At 39.9% G+C, this 22,055-nt stretch overlaps 1 protein-coding gene across 1 annotated transcript in view; it reads right to left on the reverse strand.

Annotated features, from left to right (window-relative positions):
• LOC113467843 (G protein-coupled receptor 161-like) overlaps positions 1–21,555 on the reverse strand; it is a 48,743-nt gene extending 27,188 nt beyond the window's left edge. The window contains exons 1-2 of the mRNA XM_026824285.1: positions 21,514–21,555; positions 6,990–7,116 (exon numbers count right to left, since the gene is read on the reverse strand). Of these exons, the coding sequence (XP_026680086.1) occupies positions 6,990–7,116; positions 21,514–21,555 (169 nt within the window). The remainder of the gene's footprint in view (positions 1–6,989; positions 7,117–21,513) is intronic.
• Between the last annotated feature and the right edge of the window lie 500 nt (positions 21,556–22,055).

The raw sequence follows: 22,055 nt of genomic DNA on the forward strand, positions 1-22,055 counted from the left end.
TCACATCCACTACAAGTAAATTGGCAAGTGAGACATTACTTTCTTTTATTACCTACCTACACATATTCTTGTCCGTTTTCTCTCCTTTATCTCCTAATTCTCTTCTTTATCCCAATTCTACTCCTCCTCATTCTAGGTACTGAAAGATAACAGATAATGACCTAGGCCACAAACAGTGTTTAAACTGCGTTTAAGTTTGCAGGTTTCAAAACCTACCCTCGTTGTTCAGAAAATACGTTCTCCTAAATAAATATGTATTAAGTACTTTAAAAAAATATATATTTTTCACTTAAAAGAGAGAGAGAGAGAGAGAGAGAGAGAGAGAGAGAGAGAGAGAGAGAGAGAGAGAGAGAGAGAGAGAGAGAGCTCCATCTCCATCTCCTTCTTCTTCTTCTTCTTTTTCTTCTTCTCCTCCTCCTTCCTCTTTCTCCTCCTTTTTCGTTTCTCTTCTTCTTTCTTCTCCTTCCCTTTCCTTATTATTGTCCTCCTCCTTCTTCTTTCTCTCCATATTTCTCACATTTTTTTTAATACCTAGTTTTTTTTTGTCTTCATATTTTTTTATGTCTTTGACTTTTCTTTTTACAAAATAAATGTCTCTCTAAGGGCCTTCATTTCGTTCTGTAATAACATGATCGCAATAATAATTGTTGAAAGCCCTTATTTTGGGATGATCTCTCTCTCTTTCTCTGTTTTTCTCTCCCTCTTTTTTCTCCCATAATTCTCTTTCATTTTTCCACACGTACCTAATCTATCGTCCACACGTACCTAATCTACCGTCCACACGTACCTAATCTATCGTCCACAGGTACATAATCTATCGTCCACAGGTACCTAATAGGTACCGACCCAAATGTTTGTTGGGTTCCATACTAGGCGCTTTTCCTCAATGATGATAATGTTTGTTTATCCGGTGGTGGAGGAAAAAAAAGATGATTCAAATGTCAACAAACTTACCTCTTACCTACCTACATTATATCTAGCTACTCTCTACCTACTAATCTATCAACCTAGCAACCTAGGTACATAATAAATTTAGAAAATGTATAACAATAGAGAGAGACAAAGAGGAGGGAGAGAGAAAGAGCTAGAGTGGGGGAGGGAGAGAAAGGGAGGGGGGAATAGAGAGAGAGATATAATGGGACCACACTGACCAGAGCAGTGGCGTAGCGTGGTCTAAATTCAAGTGTAGGACGTGTAGGGCTCATGCACAGTTCTAATAAGTCCCATCACAGTACATGCCATTAATATTTATGGGCATTAGAGTGAACTTTTGAGTTGTATGGCCGCCATACATACACGCTACGCCACTGGACCAGAGTAAGTAGGTATGGAACTTCAGTATCTATGGAAAAGAAAGTAACCCGTTGCAAGGTCGTAGCTACTTATTGGGAGGGGGACAGGGGCCCCCCTCCACCTTAAGCTTTATTTTTCTCCTTTACTGTACGCTCGACTTCGATCATTTGGAGCATACACCCCCCCCCCCCCCGGGCGCCGTGGTGGGAAACTTTCAGTTTGACTTCGTTTTGTTCCACCCTGTCAGCAGATTTTGTTTCAACTTTTGATTTTTAGTCCGTCCTTCCTTTATTATTACAATAGTAATAAAAAGGTATAAGGGACGGACTATTGTATTCGCCTCCCATAATTCTCTTTCATTTTCTCTTTTTAACTCTCTCTCTCTCTCCCTCTCTCTCTCTCTTTCTCACTCTCTCTCTCTCTAGCACGTTGAATACACCAGTTCCCAACGGATCACTGAAGTTAAGCAACGTTGAGCGTGTTGATATCCGGATGGGTGACCATCTGGGAAATCGCGTGTCAGGCTTTTCCCGGTCTCACTCAGGCTGGGTGAGGTTATTGTGAGGAGACGGGTAGCTTATCGCCGAATGGAGGGTAAAGCCATCGTCAGTAAAAACCTTAGCTGTTAAATTTGAGTCCAGTGACGTAAAATTCCTTAAAAACCAATTTTCCTTTAGATGTTAGTTACCTCTTGTATACCTTTAGATGTTAGTTACCCTATAGTTACCTTTTGTACCTAATGGATACACATACGTATACATAGGTAGGTATATATTTTTTTTTCAAAGGGTTTAATGGCAGGATTCTCACACTGTGAGCTCTTCCACCCAACCAATGATCACCTTCAGGCTATGCCTGTTTGAGGGATAGCGAATGAGGATAGAAAAGAGAAGGAATCTCGAAAATGAGAGGATAAAGAATGAAGAAAAAATTTCATAGAAATTCTCACTGAAGAGGAGAAAATATTACATTACATTTTTCTTGTTCTCTCTCTCTCTCTCGCCTTTATCTCCTCCTCTTCCTCCTTTTTCTCCTTCTCTTCCTCCTCCTCCTCTTCCTCTTTCTTATTCTCCTTCTACTCCAAACCTCAACTTTCCTTTGTAAAGACAATGTCTTGTTTTTAACAAGCAAGAGTTAATATTTCCGTAGCCGAAGTTCTTCTTTCTCTTTCTTTCCTTTCTCTTTCCTCTTTTTTTTTTTTCTTTAAATTGTGACCGCCAAAAAAATGGTAAAAAAAGGGAAGATTTTCTTCGCATGTCGCTCTCTTCCCTTCTTCCTTTCCTTCTTCTTCGCCTTGTAATGCTCGTATTTTTCAGCATTGTAATCTTCTTATTTCCAACACAGATAGGTAGGTAGGTAGGTAGGTAGGTAGGTATAACATGAGTAATATTACGTATTGTCGGTAGGTAGCTTACAAAAAAAAAAAAAAAATGTTGTTATTACGTAGGATCTTATTAAAATCCATCAGAGCATGGTAATTTAGTGTGCTGACATTTTACTTTGCATAATACCACGTCCAGAGGAACAGGAGGAAAGAGAGAGAGAGAGAGAGAGAGAGAGAGAAAAAGAGAGAGAGAGAGAGATTAAAATAAGGAAGGGACATAATAACAAGAGCTCGAAGCCTGAAGGAGAGAGAAAGATTATCTTGAAGAGAGAGAGAGGTAGATAGATTCACTTAGCATTAACCGTGTGACACCCCACCTCGGTGGTGTAGTGGTCAACACGCTCGCCTATCAAGAGGACGCGGGTTCAATCCTAGCCGAAGCCGGAATTTTAAACAACAGTTCCTAGAACGAGCCTTACCTATCTGTTCAGGATAGGTATCTGTTCCTTATTTGTTCGCTCGGGCGGGAATCAAACCCGCGACCTAGCGCTTACAAGGCAGACACGCTACCTTCCAAACTAAACTAAAAAAAAAAAAGATGGTGGATCTCCTATGATTTAATACCTACTAGGTACTACTCCAACAGAGGGGAAACGAGCTTCAGAGAAGGGGAAATTTCGAGACCAAAATACGCCTTAAGCTGGTTAAAAAGTAACTTTGGAAGATACCGTTATATTACTGGAGTATTAATGGTTTAAGATATAAAATAGCTAAAAATGTCTTTAGAGGAAATTTATGATGGATGGACTCCAAGCAGAATATCCTTTGCATTAAATTGTTAATAGGGGAGAACCGCCCAAAGTGGAACCGTATTAGATGTATGTAGATAGGTACTGAAAGATAACAGATAATGACCTAGGCCACAAACAGTGTTTAAACTGCGTTTAAGTTTGCAGGTTTCAAAACCTACCCTCGTTGTTCAGAAAATACGTTCTCCTAAATAAATATGTATTAAGTACTTTAAAAAAATATATATTTTTCACTTAAAAGAGAGAGAGAGAGAGAGAGAGAGAGAGAGAGAGAGAGAGAGAGAGAGTGTGAAAGAGAGAGAGAGGAGAGAAAAAAACATTGGAATTTTTGATGTAGTTGATCTTGAAGGTACAAATTGTTAGAAATATTTAAAATGCAATTGATCGTTAAACCAGTTTTGAACAATTTTTACCTACTTGTATCTACCGTCCACACGTACCTAATCTATCGTCCACAGGTACCTAATCTATCGTCCACAGGTACCTAATCTATCGTTCACACGTACCTAATCTATCGTCCACAGGTACCTAATCTATCGTCCACAGGTACCTAATCTACCGTCCACACGTACCTAATCTATCGTCCACACGTACCTGATCTATCGTCCACACGTATCTAATCTACCGTCCACACGTACCTAATCTATCGTCCACACGTACCTAATCTACCGTCCACACGTACCTAATCTATCGTCCACACGTACCTAATCTATCGTCCACAGGTACCTAATAGATACCGACCCAAATGTTTGTTGGGTTCCATACTAGGCGCTTTTCCTCAATGATGATAATGTTTGTTTATCCGGTGGTGGAGGAAAAAAACAATCTATCGTCCACACGTACCCAATTTATCGTCCACACGTACCTAATCTATCGTCCACAGGTACCTAATAGGTACCGACCCAAATGTTTGTTGGGTTCCATACTAGGCGCTTTTCCTCAATGATGACAATGTTTGTTTATCCGGTGGTGGAGAAAAAAAAAGAAGATTCAAATGTCAACAAACTTACCTCTTACCTACCTACTAATCTATCCACCTAGCAACCTAGGTACATAATAAATTTAGAAAATGTATAACAATAGAGAGAGAAAGAGGAGGGAGAGAGAAAGAGCTAGAGTGTGGGGGGAGGGAGAGAGAGAGAGAAAGGGAGAGAGAGAGGGGAATAGAGAGAGATATAATGGGACCACACTGACCAGACTGCAGTGGCGTAGCGTGGTCTAAATTCAAGTGTAGGACGTGTAGGGCTCATGCACAGTTCTACCAAGTCCCATCACAGTACATGCCATTAATATTTATGGGCATTAGAGTGAACTTTTGAGTTGTATGGCCGCCATACATACACGCTACGTCACTGGACCAGAGTAAGTAGGTATGGAACTTCAGTATCTATGGTAAAGAAAGTATCTCGTTGCAGGGTCGTAGCTACTTGGGAGGGGGACAAGGGGCCCCCCTCCACCTTAAGCTTTATTTTTCTCCTTTACTGTACGCTAGACTTCGATCATTTGGAGCATACACCCCCCCGGTCGCGACACAGAAACGTCAGAAACTTTCAGTTTGACTTCGTTTTGTTCCACCCTGTCAGCAGATTTTGTTTCAACTTTTGATATTTCAGTAGTCTCCAATTTTTCTTTCTTCGCTAACGATCTCTTATCAGTTGTTTCTTTTCTAATTAGGGGATATTCTCTGCTTGAACGCCTCTTTTCTCTTTGGACAAATATATTCCCCTTTCCCCTTTCTCTTTGTAGAATGGACAGATATTTTTTCTTTGTACCAGGGACAATGAACCCCAGGCTTTTATAAAGCTACTGCTCGGAAGACTAAAATACTTTAGCAACCTCCGTGGCCGAGTGGGTATCACACTAGGCTTGCACGCATCAGGAGGTCTGGGTTCGATTCCCGGCGGAGCCGAGGTTTTTTTTCGGCTCTGTGCTTGGAGCTCGGGGTGCACTCAGCCTCGTGAGGACAATTGAGTAGCTACTTTAATCGAGTAGCGACCAGTGCTATAGCAACCTCCGTGGCCGAGTGGGTATCACACTAGGCTTGCACGTAGGAGGTCCGGGTTCGATTCCCGGCGGAGCCGAGGTTTTTTTCGGCTCTGTGCTTGGAGTTCGGGATGCACTCAGCCTCGTGAGGACAATTGAGTAGCTACTTTAATCGAGTAGCGACCAGTGACGGCATTACAAGTCGAAGAGACGAGCGATAATAAATATGACGATTGAGTAAATAAAAGACTTGTAATACTGTGATACCCACAAAGTTGTGGAAAAGCTATCTGCTTTACCACAAAGATTCATGATTTGATTTTGATTTTGACTAAAATACTACTTACTCATGTTTTGTTGAAAAGGTTTCAAGAAGACGAGATACCCTAGTTTAGCTTAGAATGGCATTCTGGCTATCAGAGCTAGGTAAAATACTTACTCATGTTTTGTTGAAAAGGTTTCAAGAAGACGAGATACCCTAGTTTAGCTTAGAATGGCATTCTGGCTATCAGAGCTAAGCAACATTGGGTTTGGTAAGTGACATGGATGGGTGACTAAGAGCCTAGTTTAGCTTAGAATGGCATTCTGGCTATCAGAGCTAGGTGATACTGCGTACACAGATGATTCCTGCAACAGAGATAAGCAGCATTGGGCTTGGTAAGTGACATGGATGGGTGACCAAGAGAATTTTTGCTGAAAAAAAGGGGCGACACGTTAAAATTTGGACAGTTCGGCCTGGATTTTAACAGTTTATCTCCCCCCCCCTCTCTCTCTCTTATTCCCTACAGTTCAATTCTCATTCTTTTCTCTCTCCCTCTGTCTGTCTCTCTCTCTCTCTCTTTCTCCCCCTCTGTCTGTCTCTCTCTCCTTCCCTCCCTCTCTCTCTCTCCTTCCCTCCCTCTCTCTCTCTCTCCTTCCCTCCCTCTCTCTCTCTCCCTCTCTCTCTCAACTCGTTCATTCAAGTCAAAATAAGTTCTGTTGTTGTTTCTTCTGTTTCTTCTGTTTTTTTTTTTTTTTTTTTTTTTTTTTTCGTAAAAAAATACCAAGAAAAATTTTGCTGAAAAAAAAAGGGGCGACACGTTAAAATTTGGACAGTTCGGCCTGGATTTTAACAGTTTATCTTCCTCTCTCTCTCTCTCCTTCTCCCCCTCTGTTTGTATGTCTGTCTGCCTGCCTTTCTCTCCCTTTGTTTGTTTGTCTCTCTCTCTCTCTCTCTCTTTCTCGTTTTCTCGCTCCCTCTGTCTCTCTCTCCCTCCCTCTCTCTCTCGTTTTCTCTCCCTCTGTCTGTCTCTCTTTCTCCCTCTCTCTCTTTCTCGTTTTCTCGCTCCCTCTGTCTCTCTCTCCCTCCCTCTCTCTCTCGTTTTCTCTCCCTCTGTCTGTCTCTCTTTCTCCCTCTCTCTCTCTCTCGTTTTCTCGTTTTTTCATTTATTTCCTATTTTGAACTTTTCTTTCATTTAAATACTATCTTAAAACGGTTTAAATATAAACTTTAACTATTAAATTAATTAATACTACTGTCCTTCCTATAGGACAAGGAAAGTAAAAAGGCCATGAAACATCATCTATTTCCCCCCACTTACCTGTAATAATGAGGATCATGAACACCAAACATTTGTATCTAGGTATGTAAGAGTCTATAATTCTGTACGTATCCAGTTCATCCCCTAATGTGTCATTAGAATGTGAAGGATTCAGGTCCCATTCTTCCTGAAATAGAATAGAATAGAATTATACCCTGAGTAGATTTTTCTTTCCGAAAGAAGAGAGAAGGAAAACGGATAGGAGAAAGCCAGCCGTTCCGAGAACGAACATTATCCCATCAGGATAAAATCCGCCCCGGGCGGGAATCGAACCGGCGGCCTAGCGCTTACAAGGCAGACGCACTACCAACTAAGCTAACTAGGTTGGCATAGTGGTGGATAAGTTATTAAGTGAGTAGAATAGACATAGACAGGTAGAACAGTGAAGTACAGGGTACAGTTTAATTGAGAATCTTGGCGAAAAATTACTTTTTAAAAAAGAGGTTTGTTTGATAGATTGAACTGTAAGTCCTAGGGTCTTATCGTCCCGAAAGTGAAGGAAGACAGGATAGGAGAAAGCCGCCGTCCCGAGAACGAAACTTACCTCTTCAGGATAAAATCCGCCCCGGGCAGGAATCGAACATCACTTGGAAAAAGAAAGTAGGTTCCTGAAAAGTGGGAAATAAATTGTGCTGTTTGTTTTTGTTTTGTTCAGGTAGTTTTTTTTTTTTTTTTTTTTTTTTTTTTTTTTTTTTTTTTTTTTTTTTTTTTCTCTTCTTCTTCTTCTTCTTCTTCTTCTTCTTCTTTTAGGAGATTACTTGATAGGGGTTTGTTTACCCTACCGACCTAGGTATTTAAATTAGGAAATGGAAAAGAAGAAGATGAGCTGTTTTATAGTACACAATTTTGTATGATCGCCGTGTAATTATTTTTAGGTATGCAATGTGCAACGCATAAAACAAAAACTGAATCCGGAACCTAGATTGCCAGCTTAGTTAGCTTGGAGGGTAGCGCGTCTGCCTTGTCAGCGCTAGGTCGCGGGTTCGATTCCTGTCCCGGGAGAACTTTATCCTAAACAGATAAGTTTTATTCTCGGAACGGATGGCTTTCTCCTATCCTGGACTCTTCTCTTTTCGCTTCCGGGACGATAAAACTTGCATTGTTACAGTTCCCTCTATCAAATTTCCCCCTTTTTACTTTCCTTATCCTATAGGAAGGAAAGTAATGTAATCGGGTCAAAATTTCGATGGTCAGTTTTTAGTGCCAAAACACCCTCACTGGAGACTGGAGGCAGTCTTGTGTAAGCTTGTATGTCAGTTTGTATTATTGTATTTGTATAGGAAACTAAGTAAGTAGGTAGGTGGTTATGCATCAAACCTCTAAAAAAATAAAGAGACTGGAAATCCCTGTCTTACATATTTACCTAAATAGCGAAGTAAATACCTAAATAACGAAGAAGCGAGGTATCTATCTAATATCTGTTATCATCGCTCTATCAGACTCTCTAATACTTCCTATTCATCCCATTCTTACACTCGTAAGAACATCCTTAACATCCCCCGTAAGAAGCTTATGATGCTAAATACTCCAGTTTTGAATGTCTGAAATGTTGAGAAGTTAGATAAGAGTAAATAATAGACCAACAGTGGAGGATGGTCTTCAAGAAGACATCAACGATCCAGATTGCTTTATAAAAATCTGGTCTGAACATCACACGACTTTCCTCATCCTATTGATTGACGCTTATTTTGGGTGTTCTGGTTCTTATAGCCAAACTTTTACAATATCTCTAACCGTTTAGTCGGTATAGCTGAAAACCGCCAAAAAACGGTCTAAAACCGCCAAAAAGCGGTCAATATACCCCAACCGCAGCACCTACCTCAACCAAACTTTTTGAGTTGCATCCTTGTCACATTTGTAAACTACATACCAAATTTTAAGTCTCTAGCTCATACCATTCCCGATATATTGTTAAATTACACCGAAAACCGCCAAAAAGCGGTAAAATGCCGCCAACCGTTGCACCCAGGGAAGTTAAAAATAAATAAAAAATAAAGTTATCGTCATTAGAATCATCACAATATTATAGGTACTTCCGATTTATACCTACCTAATAGGTAGAAAGGTAGGTTATTATTAAATATGTTTATATATTAGACATCCTAGGTTATAAAGTTATGAAATAGGTAACTACCTATTTCATAACTTTAGAAAGGTAGGTACCTACTCGTACTTGGTAAAATTGTTAAAACACAAGCCGAGTACCTAGCTACAAGTGTCGAGCACCGCTAAGTGTCGAGAAGTGAGTAAAACATACTTAAGTGACACTTGACTAATGCTGCACTTCTTACTCTTCGTGACAAGCGTGCAAAAATGAAAAAAATACAGGCGGCTTGGGCTGTAAGCAATGTTGTACCTTTTTTTCTTTAAGACAATATTCTTTTTTTATTTTAGACAATAAAATTATTTATTAATTTAAAGCAGTTTATTGATTTTTTTAGGCTCTAGGGACCTCAAAACGTGTTTTGACACAAAAACTGATCATCGAAAATTTGACCCGATTACATTACTTTCCTTCCTATAGGATAAGGAAAGTAAAAATGAGGAACTAGGGAACTTTTCTTTTTCTTCTACGACTTCTAGAACCCGAGATAAATCAATCATTGGGTATAAATAAAATTATAGAACATTTATACCGCTCGCCAAGTTAGCTTGGAGGGTAGAACGTCTGCCTAAGGTTTGTTCTTGGAACAGCTGGCTTTCTCCTATCCTGTCTTCCTACTCTCCTCTCTTCCTTTCTCCTCTTTCTCCTCCTTCTTCTCTTTCCCCCCTTTTATCCTACTTTTTCTAATGCTTCCTTTTTCTAGTCTACTCCAACCTCCAACTACTTCTTATCTCTCTCTCCCTCTCTCTCCCTCTCTCTCTTTCTTTCTCTGTCTCTCTCCCTCTCTCTCTCTCTTTCTCTCTCTCTCTCTCTCCCTTTCTCTCTTTCTCTCTCTCCCCTCTCTCTCTTTCTCTCTCTCCTCTCTTCCTACTCTCAAACCTCTTAAAATAAAATGAATAAAAAAAACATGGAATTTTTTTAAAGAGCCACCATTTTGAAACAAAAAACGCTTTCATTTTGGCAAACATACCCACGTTTGACTTTCTATTAATTTTTTGTCGTGATTATTAATTGCTACAAGATATTTGAAGAATGTAAAATATTTTAATACAGCCAAATAAATACAAACATGAAATGGGTGGAAATTTTATTAAATACACACTCACATGCAAAAAATTGAGGACTGATATCTATTTCAAAATTTTCGTTGGAAATTTCGATTGTTTTATTTTGAAATTAAATTGAAAGGAGATTTTGAAATCGTTGAAAATAGAACTAACGTCGCGGGTTCGATGCCTACCCGGTGCGAACATTATTCTTAACAATCTAGAATTCTAGACGGAAGGTTCGTTCTCAGAACGGCTGGCTTTCTCCTATCCTGTCTTCCTTCTCTCTTCGATTTCGAGACGATAAGACCTCCGCTGTTACAGTTCCCCCTATCCAACCTCTCTCTCTCCCTCCCTCTCTCTCTCTCTCTCTCTTTCCCTCTCTCCCTCTCTCACTCTCTCTCTCTTTTTTTTAACGGATATTGTCCCGAATTTTAGCGCTTGAGTGTATTTATGTGGCGTTTTCGATGACTAATCTTTCTGTACAGACTTGTTACATTTTTTGCAAAGTGTGTAAAACTAAGATACATGAAACTGTCTTGGCGTTACTCATGGCTACAGGGTAAAACCATTTTTTTTACATGGCCTTGCTGCTTAGCGTGTAAATAAATAAATAAAATATATACGAAATAGATGATGTTTCATGGCCTTTTTACTTTCCTTGTCCTATAGGAAGGACAGTAATGTAAATATCAAAATCAATCAAATTTTAAATTCTTTGTACGAATAAAGTGGTGCAATATTAAACTATTGAGATAAAGGGACTACATGTCCTAATTTGACAGTCTAAATAAAGCAGTAATATCTAATAAAATCTAATATCTACATAGTAAAAGCAGAGCTTTTTCACAACTCTTGTGGATATCACAGCATCACCAACTGCCTCTTTTCAAACCAATCTCCATATTTCAATAATCATAATTTAAGATTATTTATTTAAGGTAATTAAAGTAGATCAAAGTAGCTACTCAATTGTCCTCACGAGGCTGAGTGCACCCCCAACTCTAAGCAGAGAGCCAAAAAAACTTCAACCCCACCGGAAATCGCTAACCGTGCAACCAAGCGCGTTGCTTCGTTAGTTAACCCTATGACCATATTTGTCCTATATTGCAGGTGTATTCGTAGCACTAAAAACAAAATATCTCGAGAACGGTAAGAGCTAGAGACTTGAAATTTGGTATGTACCTGTCAAATGTGACAAGGATGCGACACGAAACTTTTGGTTAAGATCGGTGCATTGGTTGGCGGCATTTTACCGCTTTTGTGACAAGAGTGAGACACGAAACTTTTGGTTAAGATCGGTGCAACGGTTGGCGGCATTTTACCGCTTTTTGGCGGTTTTCGGTGTAATTTAACAATATATCGGGAACGGTACGAGCTAGAGACTTGAAATTTGGTACCTATGTAGTTCACAAATGTGACAAGGATGCAACAGAAAACGTTTTGTTGAGATAGGTGCTGCGCTTGGCGGTGATTTGACCGCTTTTGGACGGATTTCGACCGTTTTTTGGCGGTTTTCAGCTATATCGATTAAACGGTTAGAGATATGGTAGAAGTTAGGGTAAAATAATACTCGATAAGCATCATTCAATAGGATAAGGAAAGTCGTGTGATGTTCACACCAGATTTTTACATTCATACGGGGTACAGGTAGCGGTAGGTTTTTCTGGCATGTAAGAGACAGCCCTTTGAATTTGTAAAGCCTGATTTCCACTAGAACTGCCGCGCTTCAGTAGGTACATACTCGTACGTTCAAAAAAGGTTTATTGGTAGTCTAGTTAGCTTTATTGGTAGTGTGTCTGCCTTGTAAGCGCAAGGTTGCGGGTCCGATTCCCGCACGGGGCGGATTTTATCCTGAACGGATAATGTTCGTTCTTGGAACGGTTGGCTTTCTCCTATCCTGTCTTACTTCTCGCTTCGCTTTCGGGACGATAAGACCTTGGCAGTTTCAGTTCCCTCTGTCAAAACAGAGCCGAAAAATATGAAGAAGAAACTGAAAGAGAGAAACTGAGGAAGAGGGAGAGAGAGAAACTGAGAGAGAGAGGAAAACGGAGAGAGAAAGAAGTAGAAAGAGAGGAAGAAGGAGAGAGAGAGAGAGAATGACAAAAAGGAAGAGAGAGAGAGAATGACAAAAAGGAAGAGAGAGAGAGAGAGAGAGCAAGAGAAAGAGGAAGAGAGAGAGAGAGAGAAAAACGGAGAGAGAAAGAAGTAGAAAGAGAGGAAGAAGGAGAGAGAGAGAGAAAGAGAGAGAGAGAGAATGACAAAAAGGAAGAGAGAGAGAGAGAGAGCAAGAGAAAGAGGAAGAGAGAGAGAGAGAAAAACGGAGAGAGAAAGAAGTAGAAAGAGAGGAAGAAGGAGAGAGAGAGAGAAAGAGAGAGAGAGAGAATGACAAAAAGGAAGAGAGAGAGAATTACAAAAAGGAAGAGAGGGAGAGAGAGAGAAAGAGGAAGAGAGAGAACCACATGGCTATTACCTGAGGCCATGGGAGAAATAATGAATTTTTATTTTATTATTATTATTCATTATTATTATTATTATTATTATTTTTATTTTTATTATTTTTTTTTTTAACCAAGTTGGAATAATATCTAAGCACAACGTTGCTTAACTTCGGTGATCCATTAGGAACTGGTACATTCAGTGTTCCATCTCCGGCGCTGCTTGCCTACAGCCAACTTTCCAAAAAATGGAAAATACAGATTTCTATGAACGCCTGGTAGTTCTAGGTAAGTATGCAAAGTGGTAAGCACTGCTCTACTTCTCGGTATTTAGTCTACATAAGTAGGTACATACCTTTCCTTTGACTTCCACTGTTTCCTGTATTAGGTACCTATATATAAATAGGTACCTACATAATATCTGAGTATCAGACCTAGTGTTTCCTCCTAGTGGTGTGGTTGTTGATGGAAGAATAGGGGTATTCGAAAAATGATTGGTTGAAAGTCACTGCAAAAACTGCCAAGGAGGTTTTCAGTGACGGGGGTTTTACTCTGCATTTGGCGACAAGCTTCCCGCCAACTCACGCTAACCTCACCCAGCCTGAGTGGGGTTAGGAAAAGCCAACAGGACGCGATTGCCCAGATACCAACCATGCCCGACGCTGCTTAACTTCGGTGATCCATAAGAAACTGGTACATTCACTGTTCCATCTTCGGCGCTGTTTGCCTACAGAGCCAACTTTCCAAAAAATGGAAAATACAGATTTCTATGAACGCCTGGTAATTCTAGGTAAGTATGCAAAGTGCTAAGCATTGCTCTAAAACTTCTCGGTACTTAGCCTACATAAGTAGGTACAGATACCTTTCCTTTGACTTCCACTGTTTCCTGTATTAAGTATGCATAAATAGGTACCTACCTACATAATATCTGAGTATCAGACCTAGTGTTTCCTGTATTTAATATGTACCTATAGCTATCAGACCTTTTTTTAAAATCTCCTTCTTTCCTCTCATTAAATTCCTCTTTTCACTCATTCTCTGCCTACCTCCCTTCTATATTTTTTTTCTCACTCCCTCTTTTCCATAACATTCATCTGTTCCCTTCGATGAATCTTTCTCCTCCTCCTCTTCTTCTTGCTTGATCTTCTTTTTCTTCTTCTTGCTATGTATTAATTCTCTCCTTCTTTTTCAGCCTCTTTCTAATAGTTCTTTCCTCGTTTTCTATTCTCTCCATCTTTCTTCTTCTTGTTCTGCTTCTTCTTCTTCTTGTTCTTCTTCTTCTTATTATTCTGCTTCTTCTTCTTCTTGTTCTTCTTCTTATTCTGCTTCTTCTTCTTCTTCTTGTTCTGCTTCTTATTCTGCTTCTTCTTCTTGTTCTTTTTCTGCTTCTTCTTATTCTTTTTCCTATTTAATATCCGTTCTCTCATTTTCTCCCTTTTTCATCCTTCATCTATTAATATTCTTCTTCTTCATTTTTCTTATTATCGGAATTCACCCGGGACATATTGTAAAAATTTCGAGTCTCCCTTAGCTCCTCCTTCTCCTCATTTTTCTCCTCCTGTTCTTTCGCTTCTCATTCCTTCTCCTAATCTTTCTTCTCCTTTTCCATCTTCTCCTCTTTCTGATCCTCTCCCTCATTTTTCCTCTCCTTCTTCTCCTTCGTCCTTCCTCATATTCTACCCATAGAACTGCTTCTTTTCTTTTCCTCTCTCCTCCAAACTAGGTACTTCTATACTTTTTTTTTATTGGCTTTATATAATGTGGCAGGATTCTCCAAAAGGAGATCTTCCACCCAACCACAGGTTTTGTCGAGGATCTAAATGCTTAGATACCCGACATTCATTTTATGTATTCCACTGCCATTGATTTGAAGCTACCAAATGTAGTGGAGTTTCTGGCAGAGACAGGGAGTGCATTCCACAGTCTAGAAACCGTGACATGGAATGATTGCTCACCTGCTGCAGTTCGATGTAATGGCAATTTCAATATTTTGGTGGAGATAGATCTGGTGCTATACTGATTTATATCAGAGAGGAATTCAATGGACTCAAATATATAGTTTGGACACTGCAGATTAATTATTTTGAATAGGAAAAGAAGCATGTGCAGATTTCCTCTGGATTTCAAATCCATCCAGTTAAGATCATTATAGTAATGGGATACATGATCATATCTGGTGAGGTTGAAGACATATCGGACACATGCATTTTGTGCTACTTGAAGTGAGCGTTCAAGTTCAGCACTGATACCACCACAGTACACAACATCACAGTAGTCAAAGATTGGAAAAATCAGTGATTCAACCAACCTTTTCTTGAGTACAGTGGGGAAGACCTTCCTGAATTTACTCAATGTGTGAAGTGAGTAAAATACCTTTTTCCTTACATCTTTGACATAAGAACTCCAGGATACTCCTCCTCCCCCTCCTCTTTCCCATCCGTTCCCGTTTTATCCTACTTTTTATACTGCTTCCCTTTTCTACTCTACTCCATCTTCAACTTCTTTTCTCTCTCCCTCTCTCTCTCTGTCTCGTCCTTCCCCCAATTTTCTTTCTCCTCCTTTCTCTCTTCTCCTTCTCTTCCTTTTTCTCTCCTACTTTGTAGTGGTGGTGGCGGTCCTACTTCGGTGGTGTAGTGGTCAAGGCGCTCGCCTGATAAACAGGAGGGCGTGGTTCAATCCCAGCCGAGGTATCGAATTTTATCCTCAATATAATTTGAGAATTTGACCACAACAATAGTAGTAGCCTACTGCTGGAGTAAAGGGACTTTTCAGTCCTATGCGAGCAGTATAAATAAGCACTATTATTATAATTGTAATTGTAATTTATTTATTTAAAGTGAATACAATACAGGCAATTGACAAAATATTGCATAATGGCAACACCCTATTACATTATATTATTATTATTACTTTTTTTCTCTCTCTAGTCTTTCCCCTCCTTCTCCTCCTTCTTCTTTCTCTCTTCTCTTCCTCTCTCTCCTACCTCAAGGGATGACCCGAACTCTCTTGAAACGACCTTAATTCGTTAGTTTCTGGCTGTTTGAATTTTCTGCTATCGAAAAAAAAGGAAAAATCTGCTATCGATGAGAAAAAATATTAATCGGGTCAGAAAGTGGCAGGGGAGGGGAAAATGGTAGGGGAGGAAGATAACAAGGAGAAGAAGGAGGAGGAGGCGGAGGCGGACAAAGTGAAGAAGTAAAAAAATAAGCAAAGAAGAAGAATTCAATTCAAGCGGAAGGAGAGAGGAAAATAGTAGGGGAGGAAGATAACAAGGAGAAGAAGGAGGAGGAGGACAAAGTGAAGAGGTAAAAAAATAAGCAAAGAAGAAGAATTCAATTCAAGCGGAAGGAGAGAGGAAAATAGTAGGGGAGGAAGATAACAAGGAGAAGAAGGAGGAGGAGGAGGAGGAGGCGGACAAAGTGAAGAAGTATAAGAAGCCAAAAAAGCAGCAAAGATGGAGAAGAAAAAGAAGTCAGATAAAATAGTTAATAATATTAATAATAATAGCTGCTCAAGAGGCTATAATGTCCTCAAGAGGCTGAATGCACCCCGAACTCCAAGCACAGAGCCGAAAAAACTTCAACCATCCACGGAATCGAACCCGGGACTTCCGGCGTGCAAGCCTAGAGTGATACCCACTCGGTCACGGAGGTTGCTCGAATAATAATTTATTATTATTATCGGTTATTCAAGTTTTTAAAACAAAAACTGTCTTTGGGTCGAAAGCCTAAACAAACTTTTCAAGAAGGTATATAGCTATATACCTACCTAAGAGCTTCCTCGCCTTTTCAGAGTTCGGAAAACTTTGGAAAAGTGACGTAAAGAAACGAAAGAACATGAGACAAAGAATGGTGAAATTTGAGAGTAGGAATCAGGAAGAGAAGAAGGAGAAGGAGGAGAAGAAGAAGAGGAAGAAGAAGAAAAAGAAGAAGGAGGAGGAGAGGAAGAAAAAGAGGAAGAAGAAGAAGAAGAAGAAGAAGAAGAAGAAGAAGAAAAAGGAACTAAAACTATGAGAAAAAAGTAAAAAGGAGAAGGAGGGGAAGAAGAAGAAGAAGAAGGATAAGAAAGAAAAAGCCCTCTAAAGAAGACGAAAAAGAAAAGAGGAGAAGGAGATGGAAAAGTCAAAGGATGAAAAGAGAAAAAATAGAGAGAGAGAAAGAGAGAGAAAAGAGAAAGAATAGAGAGAGAGAGAGAGAGAGAGAGAGAGAGAGAGAGGGTGGGGGGGAGAGATTTGAGAGTAGGAATCAGGAAGAGAAGAAGAAGGAGGAGAAGAAGAAGAAGAGGAAGAAGAAGAAAAAGAAGAAGTAGGAGGAGGAGAGGAAGAAAAAGAAGAAAAAGAAAAAGGAACTAAAACTATGAGAAAAAAGTAAAAAGGAGAAGGATGGGAAGAAGAAGAAGGATAAGAAAGAAAAAGCCCTCTAAAGAAGACGAAAAAGAAAGGAGGAGAAGGAGATGGAAAAGTCAAAGGATGAAAAGAGAAAGAATAGAGAGAGAGAAAGAGAGAGAAAAGAGAAAGAATAGAGAGAGAGAGAGATAGAGAGAGAGAGAGAGGTTGGGTGGAAGAGTACGAGTACATTAGCATTGTTAAAAGTTTGTCATCGGAACGTCAAGCTGTCTCTGTCGCACAATGTAGCTTTCGGTTATTTTCCATACAGGGGAGTTCAAAATAATGATTAAAAATAATGGAATACAGGGTAGTTGATATCCACTGAAATTTCTTTTTCTTTTATGATTTCTTGGTAATTTCTTTTATGATTATGATACACTACCTAATATTTATCACCAAAACTAATATTTATCACAAAAAAGTCTTGCACATCAGCATTATTATGATTTTAAATAGGTAATCTTGATTGGCTCGATCAGGTTCTAAATTACCTAAATAAAATTTTACTATTGATTTTTTTTTTATGTACCTACATAGGTATTATGTTTGCAAAGTTACCTAAAGTGAAAGAAGAATATCAAAATCGGTTCATCCGTTCGAGACTTATATGTTATGATGAAGCAAATTGGCTGAATGCAAATTCGTCGAGTAAAAAATGAGAACTCACGTCCGTCGTTCAATTGGATTGAAAAAGTCAAGGATTGTCCTTTGTATAATGGTTCACCCTGTATGAAAAAGACCTGCCTCGGTAGCGTAGTGGTCAAGACGCTCGCCTGGTAAACAGGAGGGCGTGGGTTCGATCCCAGCCGAGGCATGGAATTTTATCCTCATTTATTTGAGATTTTGACCACATAATAATGGAGCTCTAAGGGTTAGGTGGTAGAAAACGCCTCCGGCGTTAACCTCGCCTAGTGGTTACCTTCCACTCAAGAGTCTATTATTATTATTATTATTATTATTATGAAACTCTGGATCTGCCCAGGGAAGATGGCGGAGATGATGTAAACTTTCTACAGGAACACAAGTCGAAGGAAGAGTACCTGTTATCATGTCTACAACTAAAGCGTTTGCCTGGTACTTGATGGACGTGTCGAATCTAGATGTGAATGTGAAACTAGTCTGACCCTTTACATGGCTGCTAGAATCTCCAATGCCTTTGACTGAGGCGAATACCTTGTGCAAGGGAAGACCAAGTTTCCTACAACAAGAAGAAGTGATCAAGTTACAAGAACTAGCGCTATCAAGAATAACACGAGCTGAATGCGCGACGCCACTACTATTCAAAATGTAAACTTGAGCTGTAGGTAACAAAACTATTTGAGATGAATGACTATTACTACTATTAGTGTTCAATGATTGTAATGCACAAAATGATTTTTCCTGACTACTATGATGAGGAGTTGACACAACAGGAACGGGTTCAGGAGGAGGTACCTGTGTGTTTGTGTTGGCTACTTGATGGTCCGACTTAACAAGCGAGCCGTATTCAAAAGACGAGGGAGAGAGAGAGAGAGAGATGAGAAAAGGAAGATGGAGAGGAAGAAAAAGAAGAGACGAGAAGGAAAAAGAAACATTCAGAGGTGGAGAAAGAGCGGTAGGTACAAACAAGGAAAAATAAAATGAAGAATAATAAGAAGGAGGAAGAAGGAAAAAGAAGGAGAAGGAGAAGAGAAGGAAAAGGAAAGATCTATAGAGGTGGAAAAAGGAAGATACAAACAAAAATAAAATGAAGAAGAAGAAATACAAAGAACAAGAGAAGGAAGAAGAAGAAAACAAAGAAGAAGAGGAGAAAGGGGAGAGAGAGATTACAAAAAAACGGGGATTACAAAAAAAGAATAGAATAGAACCTGAATAGGGAATTGATTGTTCAAGAGACTATGCTTAATATGAAGGAAAGAAAAAAATAAAAAAAAAATAGGGGTGCTCTTAAAGCAGAGGACTTGTTTCCCCATAGATCACTGGGCTAAACAATGTTGAGTGTGGTTGCTGTTTTCATCTCCAATAATGGAGGAGTTGCAAATGGGAAAATATTATTAATAAAAAATCGATTCCTACCTACGTAAAAAGTTGTGAAAAATCCAAATCTGAGGTCAAAACTCCGAAAAAGTAACTCTGATAGGTCGAAAATTCAATTTTTAATTGCCGTTCTAATGAAAAAGTTCAAATACGTGTGACGTCAGACTATACGCAGTTGTTTTTTCGTCCGTTAGGTAGCGCCACTAGGCAAGCGCGCCAGCGGAGGAGCTGAAAGAACTGCGCAGAAACGTATGCGCACAAACACATTAATGCGTTGCCAGCGAGGGAGCTTTGCTCGGGACATTTGATGTGACGTCTTCGCCTACGGGAGCGTATGCCGTGACGTCAAAGTTCACGATTTACTGGTATTTTTTAAATCGATTTATCTCGGTATCTAGAAGTCGTATTAGAAGAAAAAGAAAAATTCCGTTGGTCCTCATTTTTCCTGCTCTATGACTTTGAAACATCACCCAAGTAAGCGCAATGATATTAAGTCATGTTTTTGTAGGTATACCTACTGTTGGCTTCTTCCGTTGCACATTGCAAGTTTGCAGGTCAGTTACCTAATTTCTAGTCCGCCCTGGGCGGGAAACAAAGGGCTACAAGACTGGCTACCTAATTTGCAAATGTCAGAAAAAGTTGCCCCATTAGCTACCGTCTACCAGACATTACTGATTAGCTACATACCTATTAGTAATATATTGTAGTATTGTAATAATATATTGTAGTATTGTATTGTAGTATTGTAGGCACTTTTTTTGTTGTTGAACTTTCAATGAGTGGAAAGTCTCTCCCATACTCTATTGTTGAAGTATACAAATCCGTCGGTGGAGGGAGGGGGGCTAATATTGATAGGGAGGACGGCTTATATTGGTGGGGGATAGGGGGGACGATATACAATTAAATGGGAGGGGCGCGGGACTAATATTATGGCTAGGCGGGGTGGAAGGGGGGACGGGGCTTATATTGGCCTCGAAGCAAAAAAGGGGGCGGGGCGGGAGGGAAGAGGGAGGACCATTGGACTGAAATATGAATTTGAAAGCCGAAATGTCAAACCTACCTCTCCCTTTCCCCTATCTTTCTCTCTCCTTTCCCTTTTCTTCCCATCTCTCTCTTCCCCAGTGTCTCTCTCTCTCTCTCTCTCTCTGTACGCTCCTTCCTTCATTCCATGATTCCATGTCTCTCTTCCTTTCTTCTGTATCCCTCTCTCTCTCTCCCCTCTACCATTTCTTTCTCCCCTTCTCCCTCTTTCTCTCTCTTCCCCCTTTGATTGTCTCTCATTCATTTCTCTCTCTCTCTCTCTCTCTCTCTCTTTCACAAAGCGGCGATTATGTATGGGCAACATTTTCGAGTGTTTTTGTATTTCTCTCTCTCTTATCCTCTCTCTCTCTCTCTCTCTCTCTCTCTCTCTCTCTCTCTCTCTCTCTTATTAACAAAAGAAGCATGAACTTACACTGGGAACTATTATTAATTAAAATAGTGAACCTACTACCAAAGCTTGATTTACTAATACTCACCGAAATTATTATGTCTCTCTCTCTCTCATACACTTTTTGTTTCTCTCTCTCTCTCTTTCATAAAGCGGCGATTATGTATGTGTTTCGAGTGTTTTTGTATTTCCCTCCTCTATTATCTCTCCCTCTCACTCTTTCTCTCTCACCCTCTCCCTCTCTCATACACTTTATGTTTGTCTCTCTCTCTCACACTCATACACTTTCTGTTTCTCTCTCTCTCTCTCTCACTCTCATGTGATGAATTAAATACTCTCTCTTGTCCTATAAGCCTCCTAGCTACTAGTATTGTCTATACTATAGGGTCCCTATACCTAGTTGAAGTAATAAAGTATGCTTTTTTGTATATAGGGTCTCCCATTAGCTGTGTTGGGTGAGAAATAGATCGTTGCGCTTACTTGGGTGATGTTTCAAAGTCATAGAGCAGGAAAAATGAGGACCAACGGAATTTTTCTTTTTCTTCTACGACTTCTAGATCCCGAGATAAATCGATTTAAAAAATACCGGTAAATCGTGAACATTGACGTCAGACATTCGCTTCCGTACACGATGACGTCACATCAAATGTCCCGAGCAAAGCTCCCTCGCAGGCAACACATTAATGTGTTTGTGCGCATACGTTTCTTCGATGACGTCACATCAAATGTCCCGAGCAAAGCTCCCTCGCAGGCAACGCATTAATGTGTTTGTGCGCATACGTTTCTGCGCAGTTCTCTCTGCTCCTCCGCAAGCGTGCTTGTATACTGGCGCTACCTAGCGGACGAAAAAAACAACTGCGTAAAGTCTGACGTCAACACACTTTGAACTCTTTCATTGGAACGGAAAATGAAAATTGAATTTTCAACTTTTTACAGTTATTTTTTTCGGAGGTTTGACCTCGGATTTGGATTTTCCCAACTTTTTACATAGGAGTCGACCATTTATTTATAATTTTTACCCATTTGCAACCGAGCCATTGTCTGGTTATAAATGTTCTAGTGCTGGTTATGGCGTTGGTCATCGAGCTCGCAAAAGATCCTCACCAGGGTCGGAGTGACATAGGGATTATTCTTACCAATACCCATGGTTATCAAGCTGGTAAAAAAATGTCACTCGATTGCCCAGGCCACTTGGTCCGGTCACCCATCCGCAATTTCTTACCACTCCCAAAGTTGCCTAACAGCCTAATTTCAGGGATTGATTGGGAACTTGCGCATTCAACATACTATCCCCGCTGGCAACCCTTTCAACGTAGGTTCCATCAGTATAGGTATGGACACGTTGCACGTACCTACCTAATGTAAGAACGGAGCTTTTATCGTCCCAAAATCGAAGAGGGAATGTCGTATTCGAGGTCCTATTCATGAAGGATTGCAAAGGAAAACACGGATGAAATTAGTAACACTTCACTTCGAGACATTTTATTTAACTTTCAGCAGCTTCAGCTAGCGTGTACAAATATGATGACATTTCAAAACCTAACCTCACAATGTTGTTGTTACATAAAAACAGTGTTGCCAATACGACAGAGAAGGAGGGCAGAATAGGGGAAAGCCGGTCTTTCCAAGGACGATCCTTATTTGTT

The sequence above is a fragment of the Diaphorina citri genome, unplaced genomic scaffold (assembly GCF_000475195.1).
Source record: "Diaphorina citri unplaced genomic scaffold, Diaci psyllid genome assembly version 1.1 scaffold567, whole genome shotgun sequence".
Lineage (NCBI taxonomy): Eukaryota > Metazoa > Arthropoda > Insecta > Hemiptera > Psyllidae > Diaphorina > Diaphorina citri.